This window comes from Emys orbicularis, chromosome 1, assembly GCF_028017835.1.
Source record: "Emys orbicularis isolate rEmyOrb1 chromosome 1, rEmyOrb1.hap1, whole genome shotgun sequence".
NCBI lineage: Eukaryota > Metazoa > Chordata > Testudines > Emydidae > Emys > Emys orbicularis.
The window spans coordinates 27,568,035-27,586,468 of record NC_088683.1 but is presented as its reverse complement, the minus strand read 5'-3'; the positions used below and the strand labels follow the sequence as shown (position 1 = coordinate 27,586,468).

The 18,434-nt window shown below is 45.0% G+C and overlaps 1 protein-coding gene across 1 annotated transcript in view; it reads right to left on the bottom strand.

Annotated features, from left to right (window-relative positions):
• Positions 1 to 303: 303 nt before the first annotated feature.
• Positions 304 to 18,434, bottom strand: part of FAM185A (family with sequence similarity 185 member A) — a 67,500-nt gene continuing 49,369 nt past the window's right edge. The window contains exons 6-8 of the mRNA XM_065423228.1: positions 15,833 to 15,928; positions 13,025 to 13,159; positions 304 to 812 (exon numbers count right to left, since the gene is read on the bottom strand). Coding sequence (XP_065279300.1) covers positions 697 to 812; positions 13,025 to 13,159; positions 15,833 to 15,928 — 347 coding nt within the window. The 3' untranslated portion in view covers positions 304 to 696. The remainder of the gene's footprint in view (positions 813 to 13,024; positions 13,160 to 15,832; positions 15,929 to 18,434) is intronic.

Sequence of the window (18,434 nt, the reverse complement as noted above, 5' to 3'; positions counted from 1 at the left end):
GGGTTCTCTGGGGTTGCTGCCCCTATTGACAGTGGAGCTACAGATGAGAGAGGTTCATGAGGGCATAAAATAAGCTCTCAAGCTTTCGATGTGCAGGAGCTTGATGACCAGTTTTACATATAGCGCAGTATAGTAAGTCATAGAATTGTAGACTGATTTCTTAGGAGCCAAAACGCCTACTTATGATCAAATGTGAACTGCAACCCTAAAAGTGGTTTTATCCCACACATTATATAAATAATTCAGTAAAAGGAAATGCTCAGCATTATGCACAAACCACAAATTTCAAATGATAACAATTCATTCAAAAGCAGTGTACAGAATATGGCACCATCACAAAGCTTAAATCAAATTCTTGTATTTTCAGGCATCAACCTGTGTTGAAAATGGTCTTTGCAGTGGTTTTATACTTTTACTTGAAATTCACTAGCTTTCAGAATAGGCGGGGTGTGCAGGTCGAGTTTTACCCAAATCCTGAATACACAGGATTGTGCAACTGTAGAAGGCACTAACAGTAAAACCCGTTTCATACAGCAGTCAAATAACAGCAGTCATTTAACATATACAAAGGTTGGGTAAAAAAGTCCTCACTTAATGTATTGTTTACTGTATTTTAATAAGTAGCATTCACCATCACTGTACAGTAATCTTCCTTCACTGTTCCTTGATTTTGAATACCTTTGGCCTATTACATCCTCAGGGAACCTGCAGCTTGATGGATTGGAACCAGCTTTGGCTTTTAAGATGCACTGTGCCATCCTGTGTGTCAGCCTTAATCCATTTGTCTCTTTCATTCATTTGATTCATATGACCTGAAAAACAAAACTGCATTCAGTTTGCTATTCTGACACATTAACAGTTTCTGCAGTATAAGCTTATTCAGAGCTTTCTGGAAACATGCTGCAAGAGGATTTTATTGGCAAAATTTGGTACATTTCTTAAGATATGGGACTGTTTTGTGTTTCCTTGTTGACATGATACCATTTGTTCTCTGCATTCTTTCAGTAATATGCCAGTGGAATGAATCTGGAGACTCATAATATTTTCTATTCCATAAAATCATGTAGATTAGAACTGCAGTGCGAAAAGAGAGAAGGTGGATGAGGTAATATCTTTCATTGGACCAACTTCTGTTAGCGAAAGGGAGAAGTTTTTGAAACACACCTGTCATGGAAGCAAGAAGCTTTCATCTCAGCTGCAAACTAGTCTAAGAAACATGGGTGAATGCCATGTACCATCATGCTGATTTACTGGGACCAGTTTGCCACTTGTGGAAATGTTATACAGTGCGTAGAGAACCGGACTGAGATTGGGGCTCTGTTATGTTAGGTGCTTTACATTCACGTGGTAAGCGACAGTCCTTACCCTGAAAAGCTTGCAGTCTAAATGGACACAATAAGGGAGAAAGTCAATATCATTTTACAGATGGGGGGGGCTGAGGCACAGAGGACTAGATTCACAAAAAACCTTAGGTGCCTAAATCCGAATCAGGCCCCACTGGGATTCACAAACTACCGCTCTGCTACCCCCAAATTCGATAGCTGGCTAAAATCACTTGGCACCTAAATTTTTGCTGTAGAAGTTCCTAAGTAGCGATGTATGTTTCTGCCTCTGAGCAAGCGCACTGCAGCCCCACCGGCCTGAAGCTTGGAGTGATTCACAAACTGGGGAAGGAAGACAGGCATTCTGCCTAACTCACCTGAAAGACCTAATCCGGGAGGCATGCTAAGAGCCTAATTACCGGATCAGGCCCTAGGGTGACCAGAGGGCAAGTGTGAAAAATTGGGACGAGGGTGCGGCGTAATAGGCGCCTATATAAGAAAAAGCCCCCAAAATCAGGACTGTCCCTGTAAAATCGGGACATCTGGTCACCCTATCAGGCTCCTAGAGATGAGCTTACACAAAATGGCTGGGGGCCGTGGGGAAATTAGGACTTCCTTTATAACTTTGAGCCCAGTGGTCAGGGTACTACCCTAGAATGTAGGAGGCCTTCCAGTTCAAGTCCCTCTCCACCTGAGGGAGAGATGGAATTTGAACTGGGATCTGCCACTTCTTAGAAGAGTGCCCTAATCAGTTGGCTATGGGATATTCTGATGGAGGGGGGGAGTTCCTCCATCTCTCCTGTCGAAGGTGTTCCACTGTGGATAACTAATGAAAGAATTATTGGATGAGAGCAAGAGAGAGCGAGCGAGCATGAAAATGATTCTGTAGCCTGGTGACTAGAGCACTCAGGTGGGAGACCCAGGACCCAGTCCCCTGCACCAACGATTTTAAAAAAAATTATTTAGCCACAGTGGAAAAGCTTCAACAGGAGAGACTGAGGGAGGGAGCTGAACCGGGGGGGTCTCCTAAGTGAGTGCTCCAACCACTGAGCCAGAAGTAATGAGGAAGCCCTATCGCGCCCCCTCCCCGCAGCTTCTTGCTAAAACAGTGTAGGCAGCTAGCCCCAAAGAGGGTTTGCAGCAGAGAATCCCATGCAGAGAGAGGCACCTAAATCCAGGCTGCAGGGAGGTGCCTATCTCTGAGAGAGGAGCGGGGTTTAGCATCCCCCCCCACACCTCAAATTGGCATCTCCCATTGACTAGCTTAGGTGAGGATCCACTTCCCATGCTGGCTATTATGAATCCCATTCTCAGGCACCTCTCTCCAGTGGCGCTGGAACATTTTTAATAGTGGGGGTGCTGAAAGTCACCCCCTTACCCGTCCACCCCTCCCCACCCAGCTGAGGCCAGGAGCAAAGCCCTGGGCGCAGGGTGGCAGCAGAGCCCCAGGCGCACAAGGCAGCAGCTGTGACCCCAGGCGCAGAGCTGGCAGCCGGGAGCCCGAGGGTGCTGCAGCACCCTCCCACCCCTAGTTCCCGCGCCTATGCCTGTCTCTCCCCATTGTACAGGGAGCCTAGGCATCTAACTCAGGCTTTGTGAATGCCAGTGATTTTCTTGGTGCCTAAGTTTCTTTGTGAATCTAGCCCAGAGAGATTAAGTGATTTGCCCAAGGTTACAGAGAGAATCTGTGGCACATCTAGGAATTAAACCCAGATTTCCTGAGTTCCAGTCCCATGCCAGTCGCAAGATCAGCTTTCATCTTGAACTCCTTTCTAAACATCCTTTTGTTTTATTTAAATTTTTGATGACCTTAGTGCTTATATAAGTGTATAATTTGTAAGTTTAGCACTGAGCCTAGCATAGCCTGGGGCAGGAATTGAAGCAGCACTCTAGAACAACTTTGCAAATGCGCCTCGGTTAAAACCTGCAATACAAAGAATGTGAAATTCTGGCTCCAATGAATTCCAAGACAAACCCCACCATGACTTCAATTGGCCAGTTTTCATCCCTAGAATCCAAGTCTTCTTCTTGAGAAGAGGCTGCCACTACTACTGCGGTTCTATGGTGTCGATAAATGGTGGCTACTGCGAGACTCTGGACAAAATCACGTCAACCTACAAGAGGGCTGGGAAACTATTTCAAAGCAACTGAGAAGACAGTTTGTTTACCCAGCTCTCCCACAGAGCAGGCAGGGATGTCAGTTTCCTAACCTACAGATGGTGCAAGCGCTTTGGGGATCTCCATGTGGATGCTCCAGTGCTTACTCCTCAGTCCCCATGGCAACATGGGTCCCATTGAAGCTTTGCTCCTATTGGTTCCCTTCCTGCATTTGGGCCAAAACCCAGGTTTCTCAACTCCATCTGCCCAAACACTCCGAATGTCTGTCTTTGAAAAACATTTAAAAACAAAAGTGGAGTTCATGACAATGTAGGACGGATGGGGTGTGCAGAATATTTGCCATTGCTGAAGTTTTAAGTTCCTCAGAAATGTTATCTGAATCCCTATTACTTTTCATTTGCCATAGCTCTCTGTAGGAGAATGAAGAATAGAAATGAAAAGGGAATCTGCCTTCTAAGTAGAGACAGCCCTTAAAACATGAAATTAGACTGAATTTTAAACAGGAAATAACCTCCAGGTGTCAAAAAAATGAGCTGACAAAAATATGAAGGAAAACAATTTTCAGCTGTTCCCTTAGTAATGTTGTATGGTATCTAGAATGCAGCCATTTTTCTAGGCTGTAAGAAGAGGGGACAGCGCAAATAGGTGGAGCACAGAAATATATGCCCGGAGATGGAAGTGGGAGTTGAAGGTGCCAGGTGTGAATCTCTCTGGTATGTTTTCATAGACTCCAGCAAGCACCACAGCATATGCATCATTTACCTCTTATTAAATTATTGCTACAGAGCTGGAGAAAATCTTTAAACAAAACTAACAGAAAAAAGATCTGAGATGTTTCAAAGTTCTAAAGTTGTCTGGGCTCAGCCTCTAGTTTTGTATTTGCTGTATTAATAAAAATGATTAATTCCTTTTGCTTCCTTTGGAGTTTTGTCTTGGCCACACTGGTGGGGAATACAAGACCAACTTCCCTGTAACCAGAGTTCAGTGTCTGAAGTTCCACTTCCCTGGGACATGGAACCAAGAGCTCCCGGGGAACAGATTCCTGAACCCATCCCCATTAGCAGTTTAAATCAGGCTCAGGAGCGAACCTTGTTTAAAGCACATGAAAACTGTCCAACTAAGCTACAATAATTTCATAAAACGGTGTTGGAGTCTTGCCGGAGTAGTTCTTGAGCACAGTTTTGTCTTAACACTCTTCAATGCTTGTGCTCCGAATAAGGAGCCTCTAAGTAGGTTTTGAAGACTGCTTTGCTAACATGTTTAAACTATGATAGCAAAAGCCATTTAGGTTTTTGTCAGTGTGGACAGGGCTTTACTTTCAAAGCACACCATTCATGCTATCTGGGCTATGCACCAAACAGACTGCATCTAACCATTAGCCATCCCTTTCAACTTAACACCTAGAAAACAGTATCTTTCCACATGTTTTGATAGTCAAAACAATTGTTCTCTAGACAAAGGCAAATATGCACAGGCTTTCCCGGAGAATGGAGAAGCTAAAATGATCCCTTCCTAAGTTGCAAGACATGGAATTTTCTTATTTATTTTAATGTGAATTAATAGAAGAATAACCCTCCAAACCTAAAAATCTACAAAAAATCATATGCATGGGATCTACAAGCTATGGATAAAAATGAGAGCTGTGATTCACATTATAACCCAAACCTAGGGTAACCATACGACCATTTTGGCCAGGACAGTCCCCCTTTTTAAGCTCTGTCCCGGATATCATGACATTTTTGTCAAAACTTGCCATTTGTCCTGTTTGCTCTTGCCAACTGATCATTAGGGACAAATGCCGAGTTTTCAAATTGTAGGGCCCGCCCACTAGGGGCGCATGGAGGAATGTTGAGGGGGGTGAGCAGCGACGCCAGGCGGCTCAGGCAAGTGATGACACTAGACGGCTCAGGCCTGACACCAAGCAGCTCAGGTGGGCAGCCCTGCATGGCCAGGGTCGGACAGCCAGTCGCAACACCAGGCAGGGCTGGGGCCAGTGGTGACACCAAGCAGGGCTTGGGGAGAATCTCCCCGAGCAACGCCAGGTGGCTCGGGCCCGGTGTCCTATTTCAGTTAGGGAAATATGGCCACCCAAACCATTTTCATATGATGATGTGGAAAATTAGGAAATCAGTTTCTGGAATCAGAGTCCAGACCTTGAATTGCTCTCTGTTAAGGCAAGAACAGATGGAGAAATACCATGCCAATGGTGGCTTTTTATTCACACCTTGTGAGTAGTACATGACCAAAGGTTGGCTGCCAGTGAAAGGCTCTAGTTTAAATGAACTTTGACAAGTCTCACAAGTTTTTGACTTTCTTGAGTTAAATGCAAGCTGAAACCAATCAAAAATCTGTTGGACACAAGCTGATCTAATGTGTTATTAAGAAGCTGGATTAACTTTCTATTTGACTCCAAGGAATTTCATCTTTTGCAGATTTTTTTAACTTCTTGCTTAAAGGAGCAAAGCTTCACCAAGATGTGCATACGGACATTGTGAAACTGTAAGAAAGTCTCTTCCCACTCAGTTTGGGTGACACGGGTTTTAGCAGCATTTGATTCTAGGAAAGAAGGAAATTCTTGAAGAAGTACCTTGAGAAAATAGAAAATGATCAGGGTGATCTCCTTTGTTGGGATCAGGGCTCAAACTTAAAATGCAGTAGAGGCTTTTCAATTGCCTTCTTCAAGGTGTGGGGGAGAAGTGGCACTGAGCAATGAGGGATACCAGAAGAGAAAGTCCTCTAAGATGAGCCCTGACTCTCCGGGACCCATTGGAGAGGGAAAAACGGAGCGCAAACAGATTGCTTTGACCCTTGTAAATTTCTTGAAGGTGAGTCAGCAGCACCTCCTGGTCAATCATGTCAATATCACTGACAGGTCAAGCAGTATTATAATGGAGGCCCACCACTATATGTGGCCAATAGGAAGCAGGCTCCAAAAGTTACCAAGGCTGTCTCTGCACCAAGAGGGAGCCTGAAACCTGGCTAGAAAAGATCCAGGATACTGAAGGATGTCGGGTGTTACTGGCCATCTCATCCATTCCACTCTCAATGATTTTTGCCATGGAAGGAGAGGTTGGCGACAGGATGGAAGCTGGAAGGATCAGCAGTGCCAAGTTCCACCCGTGGAAAGTCTTAGAAGTGGCTTCCCCTACAGTCTTCAGAACCATAATCTGTGGTATTGGGCCAAACTCCACCAGGAATGGCAGTCTGCTCACTTGTTTCTCCGGTGACTTGTTTTCCTTGGAGTTATAAAAAAGGCTACTATACTTTTTTTCCTCCCTATAAACCTCACCACTAAATTAGAGGCTGGATGGCCCTGGGGACTAGGAATGATGCATTGACCCCTTGCTCTTTAACAGGGATAAAGGCAACCCCCAAAACAACACCTAAAGAAGGGCCCATTTTGACCCCAAAATATGAGAGTTATATGATCTATTAGCTGGTGCAGTACGTACTGAAAACATTATGTGCAAAGTTAAAAGCATCTGACACACACCAGCCAAAACATCATATAATTCAATTTGGTGAATAAAGTCAGAGCCATATGCTCAATGATTTTATAAGTCTGCCCGGTTCTCATTATTCCCCAATACTTTACTCCCCTCTTGGACATGAGCAATAACTCTGACCTTCCAGAAAATGGATTGCTTAGGTGAAACTTTCCCTGCCTTCTGCGATGGGTGAGCAGGATGCTTCTCAAAAGATTCATCTTTTTTTTTTTATTTGAGATTAAAACAAGGCACCATGGTTTATAAGACTCCATAAAAACTGCTGTAAATTGCTTTCTCTGCCCATTCCAAACTAAGCTGCCAAGCATGCAATTTACTCAGCCTGTCTCCATGTTCATATGCAGTATCTCTGCCCGAGATCTGCTGGGAAATAGAATACAGTATGCCTGGTTAATTTCTTGTCTCTGTGCCTGAGAAACTTCAGTCACTGGGATTTTCTCTTGAAAAAGGTTTATTGTCTAGTTTGCTTCTTTCATTTTCCAAATAAAAAACTCAGTGACTGTTTCTCTTTGCTGATTTTGAGTATCCTCACTTTCCCCAGATATACTGCTGGTGAGGGAGATGATGCTTCCTTGCTAACTCTTAAAGATGTATTCTTTCGGAAGGACTTAAACTTCAAGGTTGTTTACTAGCTATCTGCTAGGTATTGCAGTGATGGGCATGCTGGAAATACAAAAGATGGATTAGAAAGAACTATTCTCATGTCCCAGGATCCTCTAGTTTGAGAGAAGACCCAAAGTGGTGTTAGGTTGGAAAGGCCGCAGAAACCACGTAATGATAATAGATTATTTCACTAAAACTGACCAGATGAGCAAAAGAAAATTCATGGCTGGGGTGTTGGGAAATAGCCGGGCTGACTGCCAGTTCCCTGACACCAACCCCCTTTCCCTTTGAAGATCTCTTCACAACAGCAAGCCTCTATTCTCAGTGAGTCTGTGTTCTTTGGCACATGAGCAGGGAATGCAAGTGTGGGGGAACCTGTCCATTGGCTGTCTTGCGCCTGAATGATTCCTGCCTGTACCTTCATGATCTTCCTTTCAGTCACCTTATAGCAGGTAGGTGCAGGTTGCCAGGTAAGCTCTTGGCCAATCAGGCTCTCCCCAGAATTCTGCCAAGCATCCTTCACTTTAATTACATGGTCCTTGCTGTATGTCCTGTACCCTTCCTATTGCCCATGAAGTTCCACACATAGAGTTCATACCTTCTGATCTTGACTGAGTGGGCATGGACCAGGGGTTAGGCCACAGGCACTTCTTCCTTATTGCCCAAGAAAAAGATAGGAGTGTCTGCCTATTATCAGCACCAGGAAAGGAGTTATACTATCACTTTCCACCTATGCAGCCTGACAATGCTAAGAAGGAAATTGGGCCATAGAGTTTGCAAACCAACTCTTAAAACCTATTTTTAGATTTCCTTAGAGTACCCACTGACTCCTTAGAGAACTGAGGGCTCATCCTTGTTAATTACTCCTTCCATGTTTCCTATTTCCCTCCCTCCTACAGCAAATGCCCCAACTCCTCTGAACTGATCCTCCGTCTCCCGAGAGAACAAATGCCTTCCCACTTCTCTAACTTTCCCATCACCTCTCCTCCCAGCATGCTCCACCTACTACTCACCCTAGGCTATTTCCCTCTTGTCTTCATGCTATGGTCAAATTCAGCTCCATTCTTTGGTAGCCTCCCAGCTCCCCTGGATGTGCACCACCAATGAACTCTCAATCCTGCTACTGCCTTGACCAATATTGTACCTAGTAGCAGAGAGAGGACTAGTCGCATGAGTATTACACCAAACTCCAGGGTTCAGTGAGGGTTTCCTATAGCTGGAGGTGGACTGGATCAGAACTCACTTGATGCAAGAATTCTCCCCTGTGACGTTCCCCTGGTGTTATCTGGACCGGTGATCTGCCAGGCCACTCCAATCCTCGGCTCTGGGAGCCAGCCTTACCCTGCTCTGCTGTGAGAACCCCCACTCCTGGGATGTTCACGCACAGCCTCTGGCAAGTAAGCTGCTCCCAGCTACGTGAGTGGGCCCTTTTGACCAGCTGCTGCTTGGATTGTGCAACCGAATGACACTAGCCAATATCTCCGGTCCCAGACTCAACCCTAGGAACCTTCGTCTTGCAGTGTCCAATTATGCCAGCTGGACGCTGCAAACTTATATGCGTTTGTCAATTTAACAAAGAAATTGATATGTACCAGGCCTGTTATCCCAAGGGGGGGTCTCTGTCATGCTTCAAACCAAACGCACTGCTTCAGTAGAATAAACAAACAGAGTTATTAAGTACAAAGATAGATTTTAAGTGATTATAAGTCAACGCACAACAAGTCGGATTTGTTAAAATAAAATAAAAGCAAAATGCATTCTAAACTGATCTTAACACTTTCAGTGCCCTTACAAACTTAGATGCTTCTCACCACAGGCTGGCTGGTTGCCCTTCAGCCAGGCTCTCCTCTTTGATCAGCACTTCAGTCGCTTGGTGGTCTGTAGATGGAGTTGGAAGAGAGAGGAAGAGCATGGCAAACATCTCTCCCTTTTATCATGTTCTTTCTTCCCCCTTGGCTTTGCCCCCCCCCCTTCAGAGTCAGGTGAGCATTACCTCATCGCAGTCCCAAATTGACCAAAGAAAGGGGGGTGACTCACTCGAGAGTTCAACACATCCTTTGTTGTTGCCTAGGCCAGTGTCCTTTGTTCCTGTGAGGCTGGGCTGGGTTTGTCCCATACATGCCCTGATTAGGTGTGAACTGCCCCTCTGCTCTTAGAGAGTTTTTGCCTGGGCTTGCTTTTAGCCATGAGGACACATTTTCAGCCTCATAACTATATACATGAAATTACAACCTATATCATTACTATAACAACGATTACTATAACAACAATGCTCAGTGCATCATGAGCCTTCCAAAGACACCAGACATGACAAACTTTGCATTGGATACCCCACAATCATATTACAAGGATGAACATGGGGGTGCTGGGTGTTCCCCTGAGGTACAGAACATCACATACACCAACTCTCCCCTGGAAGAACTCCTCATTAACCTCTCACACTAGAATTCCCAAGAGATATGTAAAATCCATTCAAAACAGCCAGTACCCAGCATTAACCACCTGGAAACCAGCCAGCTTCTGAAGGGTTAACTATTTTTGTACTAACCTCTTAGCTTAGAGACTTAAAAGTCTAAATTGATATCCCCTTGTGATGTGGGGTTTTTATGGTTTGGCAAACACGGGTTTTTTTCATCTGTTTTATATGTTCTGCAGCTAAAACTCAAATGAAATTGCTGCCATGCTGTCCCTAAGGTTCCCAAGGGGAGGAACATTTTTCACCATGTATCCTATCTGGTTTTTTATTAAATTATTTGTAATTATTTCAGAGTCTACTTGTATCAGAAGATGATCTTACTGGAAAAATAATACTTTCTGTTACAAAGGGAATATTGACATTTAATATAAGACATTGTTAAATTAGTTGAAGGCAGGATGTGAAAAGAAGCCAGCCTACATTTAAAGGAAACAAAGGAAAACTGTATAAAAAATACAGAATTGGACAAGGTTTATTGTTAAAGCACAGCTCCCCAAAATGTTATATTCAGACTATGAAGTCATACACTGTATGAATCATACATTTGTACAGTATCAGAGGGGTAGCCATGTTAGTCTGGATCTGTAAAAAGCGACAAAGAGTCCTGTGGCACCTTATAGACTAACAGACGTATTGGAGCATAAGCTTTCATGGGTGAATACCCACTTCGTCAGACGCATTCTGTACATTTGTACAGCATCACAGGGTACAATCCTTTATCCAAATACTGCTGAAATACAGGACAAAGTATATTGATTTGTTCCTAGAATATGGGACATTAGGCACTAAATACAGTTACAATGTCCCATTAAAATAAGGTAGAGATGGTCACCCTACCTGTAAACATGAACTGTTATTTCCTCTAAACTATCTGCATTAGGATTATTGAAGTCAATCAATATTAAAATGATTTAAATGTGACACGGATAGAAATAAAGCAACATATGATTCAAGGACAGATCATCCCAAAATCTCTAACTGAATTTCATATCCATAGTCATTGGGTGCCTTATTGGAATGCCATGGGCTCTTTAAGGGAAGTGAAAACTAGTGGCCAAATGCTGCCTTCAGCATGTAACTCTCATTAACTCCAGTGGCCTTTGGATGTTTACATTTGAGGACTGACTAATCAGGAGACACTTTCAGTCTAAACTGCTGAACTGTTTGTATGCAGAATGGTAGGTTTGTGGGTCATTTCTGTTTCAAAGATGATTCGCCCCCATTCCTCCCCCACAAAAATCACAGAATGTTAGAAGTAGATGCTGACCACCTCCCCCTAAAACAAACAAAAAACCACCCATGGGCCTGATCCGGGTATCAGAAGGATCAACCCCCAAGTTAGAAGAGGGGCCACTCAGCTCATATGTTCATTGGGGGGAGGGATAGCTCAGTGGTTTGAGCATTGGCCTGCTAAACCCAGGGTTGTGAGTTCAATCCTTGAGGGAGCCATTTGGGGATTTAGTTGGGGATTGGTCCTGCTTTGAGCAGCAGGTTGGACTAGATGACCTCCGGAGGTCCCTTCCAACCCTGATATTCTATGATATTTTATAGTGCAAGGGTACGGGTGGTTTTTTTTTTTTAAGTCCATGAGATCCAAACCACTGGCCAATCACCAGCTCCCCACTCATTGTGACGCGTTGTTTAATTTAATCCACGATGGAGAAGTGAGTCTGCCTGCAGGGATTATGTCACTCTGAGGACCTTTAACACTGCTTTTTTAAAATTCTAATGTCATATCCTCTATATATTACACACTGTGCACTGAATGAGGGAGGAAAAAATAGTAGGTGGTGATCATGTAATTAAAGATGGCATCATAATGCATATGCACAAGGTGGCCAAATTAAGATTACACAGGCACCCTTAATTCCTTGCATTTTGAGTGCTTGACTTTGCAACCTTAACATTCTTTTAATATAGATTTGTGTGTGTGTTTTCTTATGGTTTTAAAAAAGCAAAATGAAAAAAACAAACTCCATCATGGGTCATCAGCAGGGTAGGGAACCTTCAGTTCCATCACACAGACCTAAGCTAAATGGAGTGACTGGTAGCAGTGGTAGACTGCTATCCATTATGTGGACCAGTCACTAGAGGGGGATGAGACATGTTTTGCCAGTGCATTTCACAGCTATAGATAGCTCACAGATAGCAGAGGAACGTAGAGACTCAGGACTCCTACGTTCAGTTCTAGGTTCTGCACAGGAATGTGCTCTAGTGGTTACAGATGCTTCTTTGTACCCCTAGCCTGTCTTTGTCCCCTCTGCTCCTATCAACTCCCTCATCCCAGCTCCAGCCCCTCCCCACATAGTCCTATCCACCCTCCTACATGCAGCCCTGCTCTCTGGCTCCTGACACAGTCCCTTTCTGTTCTTATCCACTATCCCCCAGCTCCTGCCCACCCTGGTTCCTGTTCCCCTTTGGCTCCTGCAACATCCTTTCATCCCCCTTCCCCCATTTTTCACCCCTCTGAATTCCAGTGTGCCTGCTCCATCCTTCTCTTTGTTACTGGCTGGGCCCCAACAGAGGGAGCATCATGTATAAAATATATAGATGTATTTTTCTAAAATACCCTGCATGCCCCTTATCAGAGGCACTCAGAACACATTTGTAAAGATTACTGTGTTATATTTTAATACACATTTGCTGGTCACCTATTTAATTATACTCAGCTGTCTAAACCAACAACATACACTCTCTCTCTAAAAATCAGTGGGCCAAATTCTTGCCCAGCGTAGCTCCACAGAAGTCAATGACGTTACGTTGGGGATGAATTTGGCCCTACAACTCTAATTAGCGAAACAGCTGATCGGTATTCACATGTCATTTACGAAGGCATGAAATAAAAAAGGCATCTAATAACAGATGTGGAGGCCATTGGCACAAGCAAACATCTGAAGTTGAAACAGACGAAACAGGAAGAAGCCAAGAGCAATAAAACCGTAATCAAACATATCTATGTTTTATTTAGGCCAGATAGATTTATTAAAAGCAAGTCTTACCAGTAATAGTTATGTGACCCTCTTTAGGGGCACACTGGGTTTCCTGTAACTGGATCTCTGGGCTCACATCAACCTTGCTTCCAGATAACTGTAAATAGGCTTTAAGAGAGGCAGGTACCTTGACTGTAATAGAGCCTGTTATAAATTAAAATGAAAGACATGAATGTTAATAGCCAAGTCAAAGCAAACAGAGAGAGGGCCTCTGCTATTCTGCTCTTTTCTGAGCTTACATGGGAGACAGAGAGTCCTAGTTTTGCTCAAGAATCTTCAGAGATGCTGGTTTCTTTTCTTGCCTCCAGGAGGATAAAAAGTACTCCTGTTGGACACACGTATGCTCATTTACTGCAAACAGAAGATTGTGCAGCAGTATACACCATCAGTACAAACAGCTATTTTCTGAGATATCTTCCCCTTATAGCATAGAGCTAGCACTTCACATCCATTGAGAAGATGCAGCCTCACAGTTGATTCTAGCTTGGGGAATAAATTGCTGTCTACTCCACAGCTATTGTCAATTACATTTTACAGATGATCGGTTAGCAAAATTACAACAGCTTCGGTAATCTGCTCTACCACAACTTTAAGATTAAAAATTGGAAGTCTGGCCTCTATTGGAACAGCAATCCTGAAGTACTTTCCCTAAATGTGGGCCTCCTGTTGGGTTGAAGCTAATAGCTGAGCCATCCAGTTACCAGTCTGAGACATATTTGGAATAGTTAGATCAAGGATCTTCAGTAGCTGTGCTCTGTGCATGAAGGCAAAAAACAAAACAACTCAAACGCATTTTCTGAATAAAGGTTTTTTCTTTTCAGCCTGATTCCTGCTTTCGCTTTGCAAAAATTTTCATTTTTATATAGCTACATATATACTGTAGGCCCAACTCAGAACATAACTAGTGCTTTGATACACTATTTATATATCAATCCTCCAAAGTAATATCCATGATGCTACCTGTACAAGAAAATGCAAACAATAGACATATAGGGCCTGATCCTATCCCTGCTCCACACAGCACAAGACAGTCAGAAAGCTACCCTGATAAGGCAGCTGGGGATTCCCCTTGTGTATGGGAATCCCAGGGTGGTATATCCTCAGCTCTATGTCATTGGTTCCTGACCCTCCCTAGAGGACCACAACTATCAGCATAATTCAGGCTGCCATAAATTATGATGGGCACAGAAGAACCAGCCAGATCAGGGGAATGGAAAGATGGCTCACAGACACTTTCTCTATCCTCATGTCCTGCTTGGTCAAATTCAATGGTCTAGCCCAGGGATCGGCAACCTTTGACATGTGGCCCCATCAGGGAAATCCGCTGGCAGGCCGGTATGTTTGTTTACCTGCAGTGTCCGCAGGTTCGGCCGATCGCAGCTCCCACTGGCCGCGGTTCGCCGTTCCAGGCCAATGGGGGCTGCACCATCCCTCGGCCCGCACTGCTTCCCGCAGCCCCCATTGACCTGGAACGGCGAACCGCGACCAGTGGGAGCTGCGATCGGCCAAACCTCAGATGCTGCAGGTAAACAAACTGGCCCGATCCACCAGTGGATTTCCCTCATGGGCCACGTGCCAAAGGTTGCCAATCCCTGGGCTAGCCCATAAAACCTGACAAACACTCAATTATTTTGACATTACAGGCCAGGTTCTGCTCCACTGATGTCAACAGTTATTCTGGATTTACATTGGTGTAATTGAGAGCAGAATTTGGCCTATTCTGTCTTTGTCTTCACTGGAACAGATGTCAGAGTATGTTTTGAAAATCAGTTTAATATTTTTTTTTGTTATAACACTTATGAAACACATTTCCCTCTCTCAATGGTTAAACATTAATGTGAGTTACTGGAAGTAATTCCACACCTGGTTAGGTAGTAATGTGAATATAGTTCATCCCATCACAGGAGATGGAGTGGCTAGTGCAGGACAACAAAAGATAGCACATGGGAATTAATTCAGTATCTTTCTTTCCTCTCTTGCTGAACACTGCATTCCTACAGGACCTATTCCCCATTTCAGGGATAAGAGGGGACAAGTGACCACACAGAAACACTGGGAGAGTGCAAAGGCATAACAGAAATGAGAATGAAGAGTACTGGATAATGGCTTTTGCAAATGCATTACTCAACATTGTAACACAAAACACCTGCAAGGCATGAGTGTTTTTACTATAACAGGACCTTCAGGTCTGTGCTCTTTCAAATGGCAAAGGGGTAAATCCAGCTTTTGAAGGGTGATGTTTTAACAAGTGAAGTTGTGATAGGTAAGTAAGTAGCTAGCAGAAATTAGGGGAGTAATTAGCTCATTTAACAACATGTCCAGGTGCTCGGGCATGTGTCATCTCTCTGGCTCTGCCTTCCCTTGCGTTGCTGCTTTGCCATTTTAATTTCATGGTCTCCACACACAGTAATTCTTTTCATGGGAAAAGGGCATGGAGAAATGAAATATGAGCCTCATCAGTTCCACACACCTCCCAACAGCATGGAGTAAACGGCATTGATGAGGCAAAGGGGGATTACAATCCTAGTTCTGCAGGATTCTACTGGTTTGGTGGGGAAGATTGCTGGAAGAAAGGTGGAAAGTATAAGATTCCCACTGAAATGAAAGCCCCAGATGATTTTGTGGGGTCTATTTTAAATACCATTGTCTCCTGCAGTGCTTACTGTGCTAAGAGCCAATATACATTTGCTAATGATGAATTAGGTAAGAATTACTATTTTACTGTAATTATTTAAATATAGAAAGTGGTTAGTTTTACCATCTCATAAAACTTTCCTTTATATCAAAGGTTGCCATAAAATGTTGCAATTTGCTCACCTTTCTGGCTTTTCAGATCCACTTTTCTCACTTGATTAACATAAACATCTATTTCCCCCCGACGTGTAGAAGCTTTTAGACATCCATCCGATGACTCTGAAAAACGAGAGAATAAAAGGATTAAGTCGGAATGATGTTTACTCTAGGATTTTTGAAGTAATTTTCAAAATATTAAACTCTGGGCTGGATTCAGCCACTGGGATAATGAATTGGTATTTTTTGTGATATAGCTTTCCCTCATCTAGCTAGGACCAGACTCCTGTCCTACAAGCAATGTTATAGTACACAGGCTTTATGCAGGAAGCCTTCCTCTCTCACCTGAGCACTGAGCAGCCATCTTGTTGTTTCTGGGTTTGTGGAAGCTGCCATGGCCTACTCCATCCTCCCGGGGTGGAAGTTTTACCATTCTGCACCACTGGCCCAATCATAGCATCTCTAGCTTGCTATAGAGGGGGAACTTCATCCCTGTGCAGACAGCCAGCACAAGGCCTAAGCACCACTTAAGCCTTCGAATGAGGCCTGCACTGAACCTCTCTGTGGGGTAGATTTCACTCAGAGAAAGGCACTATACATATAAGGTTGCCAGGTGTCCAGTTTTCGACTGGAATGCCTGGTTGAAAATGGACCCTGGCAGCTCTGGTTGGCACTGCCGACCGAGCCGTTAAATGTCCGGCTGGCAGTGCAGCGGGGGGCCGGGGCTAAAGCAGGCTCCCTACCTGCCCTAGCTTGCGTGGCTCCAGTAAGCGGACGCCAGGTCTCTGCAGCCTCTAGGCGCTGGAGCGGCCAGGGACTGAGCGCTGCCCCTGCCTCAGTGCCGGTTCCGCAGCTCCCATTGGCCAGGAACTGCAACCAATGGGAGCCGCGGGGGGCATCGCCTGCCGGCGCAAAGGAAGCACACAGAGCCTAGAGGCCACAGGGACCTGGCGGCCGCTTCCTCAGAGCTGCGGTAAGTGCCACCGGGACCCCGCACCTCCCTCCACTGCATTCCAATCCCCTGCCCCAGCCCAGAGCCCCCTCCTGCACCCCAAACCCCTCATCCCCAGCCCCAGCCGGACTCTCACGCTCCCACACCTCAACCCCTTGCCCCAGCCCGGAGTCCTCACCCACACCCTAAACCTCTGATCCCCGGTCCCACCCCAGAGCTCACACCCCCTGCTGGAGCCCACGCCCCCCTCCCACATGCCAAACCCCTCAGCCCCAACCCGGAGTTCCCTCCTGCACCCCAAACCCCTCATCCCCAGCCCCACCCCAGAGCCTACATCCCCAGCCCAGAGCCCATACCCCTTCCCGCATCCCAACCCCCTGCCCCAGCCAGGTGAAAGTGAGTGAGGATGGGGAAGAGCAAGCGGCAGAGGGAGGGGATGGAATGAACGGGGCACGACCTTGGAGAAGGGGCGGGGTAGGGGTGTTCGGTTTTGTGTGATTAGAAAGTTGGCAACCCTACATACATAGGCAGTAGGGAGTTTAGCATAATGACCTCCCATCCCCTACACAGCACAACTGAGATGATTTAACTAATTTTTAGGCCTTGTAGAACAGTGTTTCTCAACCTTTTTGGGCTCAGAACCCATTTGTAAATGTTTATGACCTATCGTGACCCAGTAAATAGTCTGGGGCTGGAGGCCCTGGGATGGTTTTAGTCGGGTCTTGCCTCTGAGGGGGTTGGGTCCCGCCCAGCACTGACCCCACAGTGTCAATTCCCACAGCTCTTGTGAGGATGGCTGAGCTTGGCTCTCCACTAGGGTTATCACCTGGCTGGTATTTGACCGGCCTGGCTGGTTTTTTTTTTTTAAATGGATTTACCAGTTGCCAGAAAAATAATTTAAACTGCCGGGTATTTTTTTTATGTGGGTCTAAAGATTTGCATTATTATCACAATACACTGGGATATCTAATGTTAAAAGTTTCTGTGTCCAGCTAAAGATGCTGCAGTGTTCCCACTTCAAAGTTTAAGTAAGAAAATGATGTTATCAGTCTTATCTATATGTGTTCTCTCTCTAGATATTATAAGTGTCTTGTGGTTGGGGTTGTGGCGGGCTTGCCTTGAGGGGAGGAGGTGCAATTTTTTTGCATATCAAAGGTGGTAACCCTACTCTCCACGCTGGGTGTTGCAACCTCCGGGGTTGCAGCACCGCTCAGGCTTGGCCCCCACACCCGTGACCTGAACAAATTTGTGTGAGTGGAGTGGTGACCTGGCTCATGGGGTTGCAATGCCATTCACTCAAATTTGACCTACCCAGACTCCCGTCATCCTGTCGGCTGGGCCAATCGTGAGTGGCGCTGGGACCCCAGAGGCTGCAGTGCCTGGAACAGGGAGGTGAGCCAAGCAAACCCATGGGACAGGAGCCACCACATGACCCTTTGAAACAATCTGGCACCCCAATTTTGGGTACAACCCAATGGGTTGGGAAACACTGTTGTAGAGTATACGGGGACAGGATATTCTCCCTACATTTTAATTTTACTGAACTGGAGAGAGAATTACTGAATTTTGATATTTATAGAAAACCAGCACATACAGATAATGGTCTGATATCTCACTACTGTCTCAGAAAGCAGTATACATATGTTTTCCTTCATATATTATCAGTTTTCATCTATG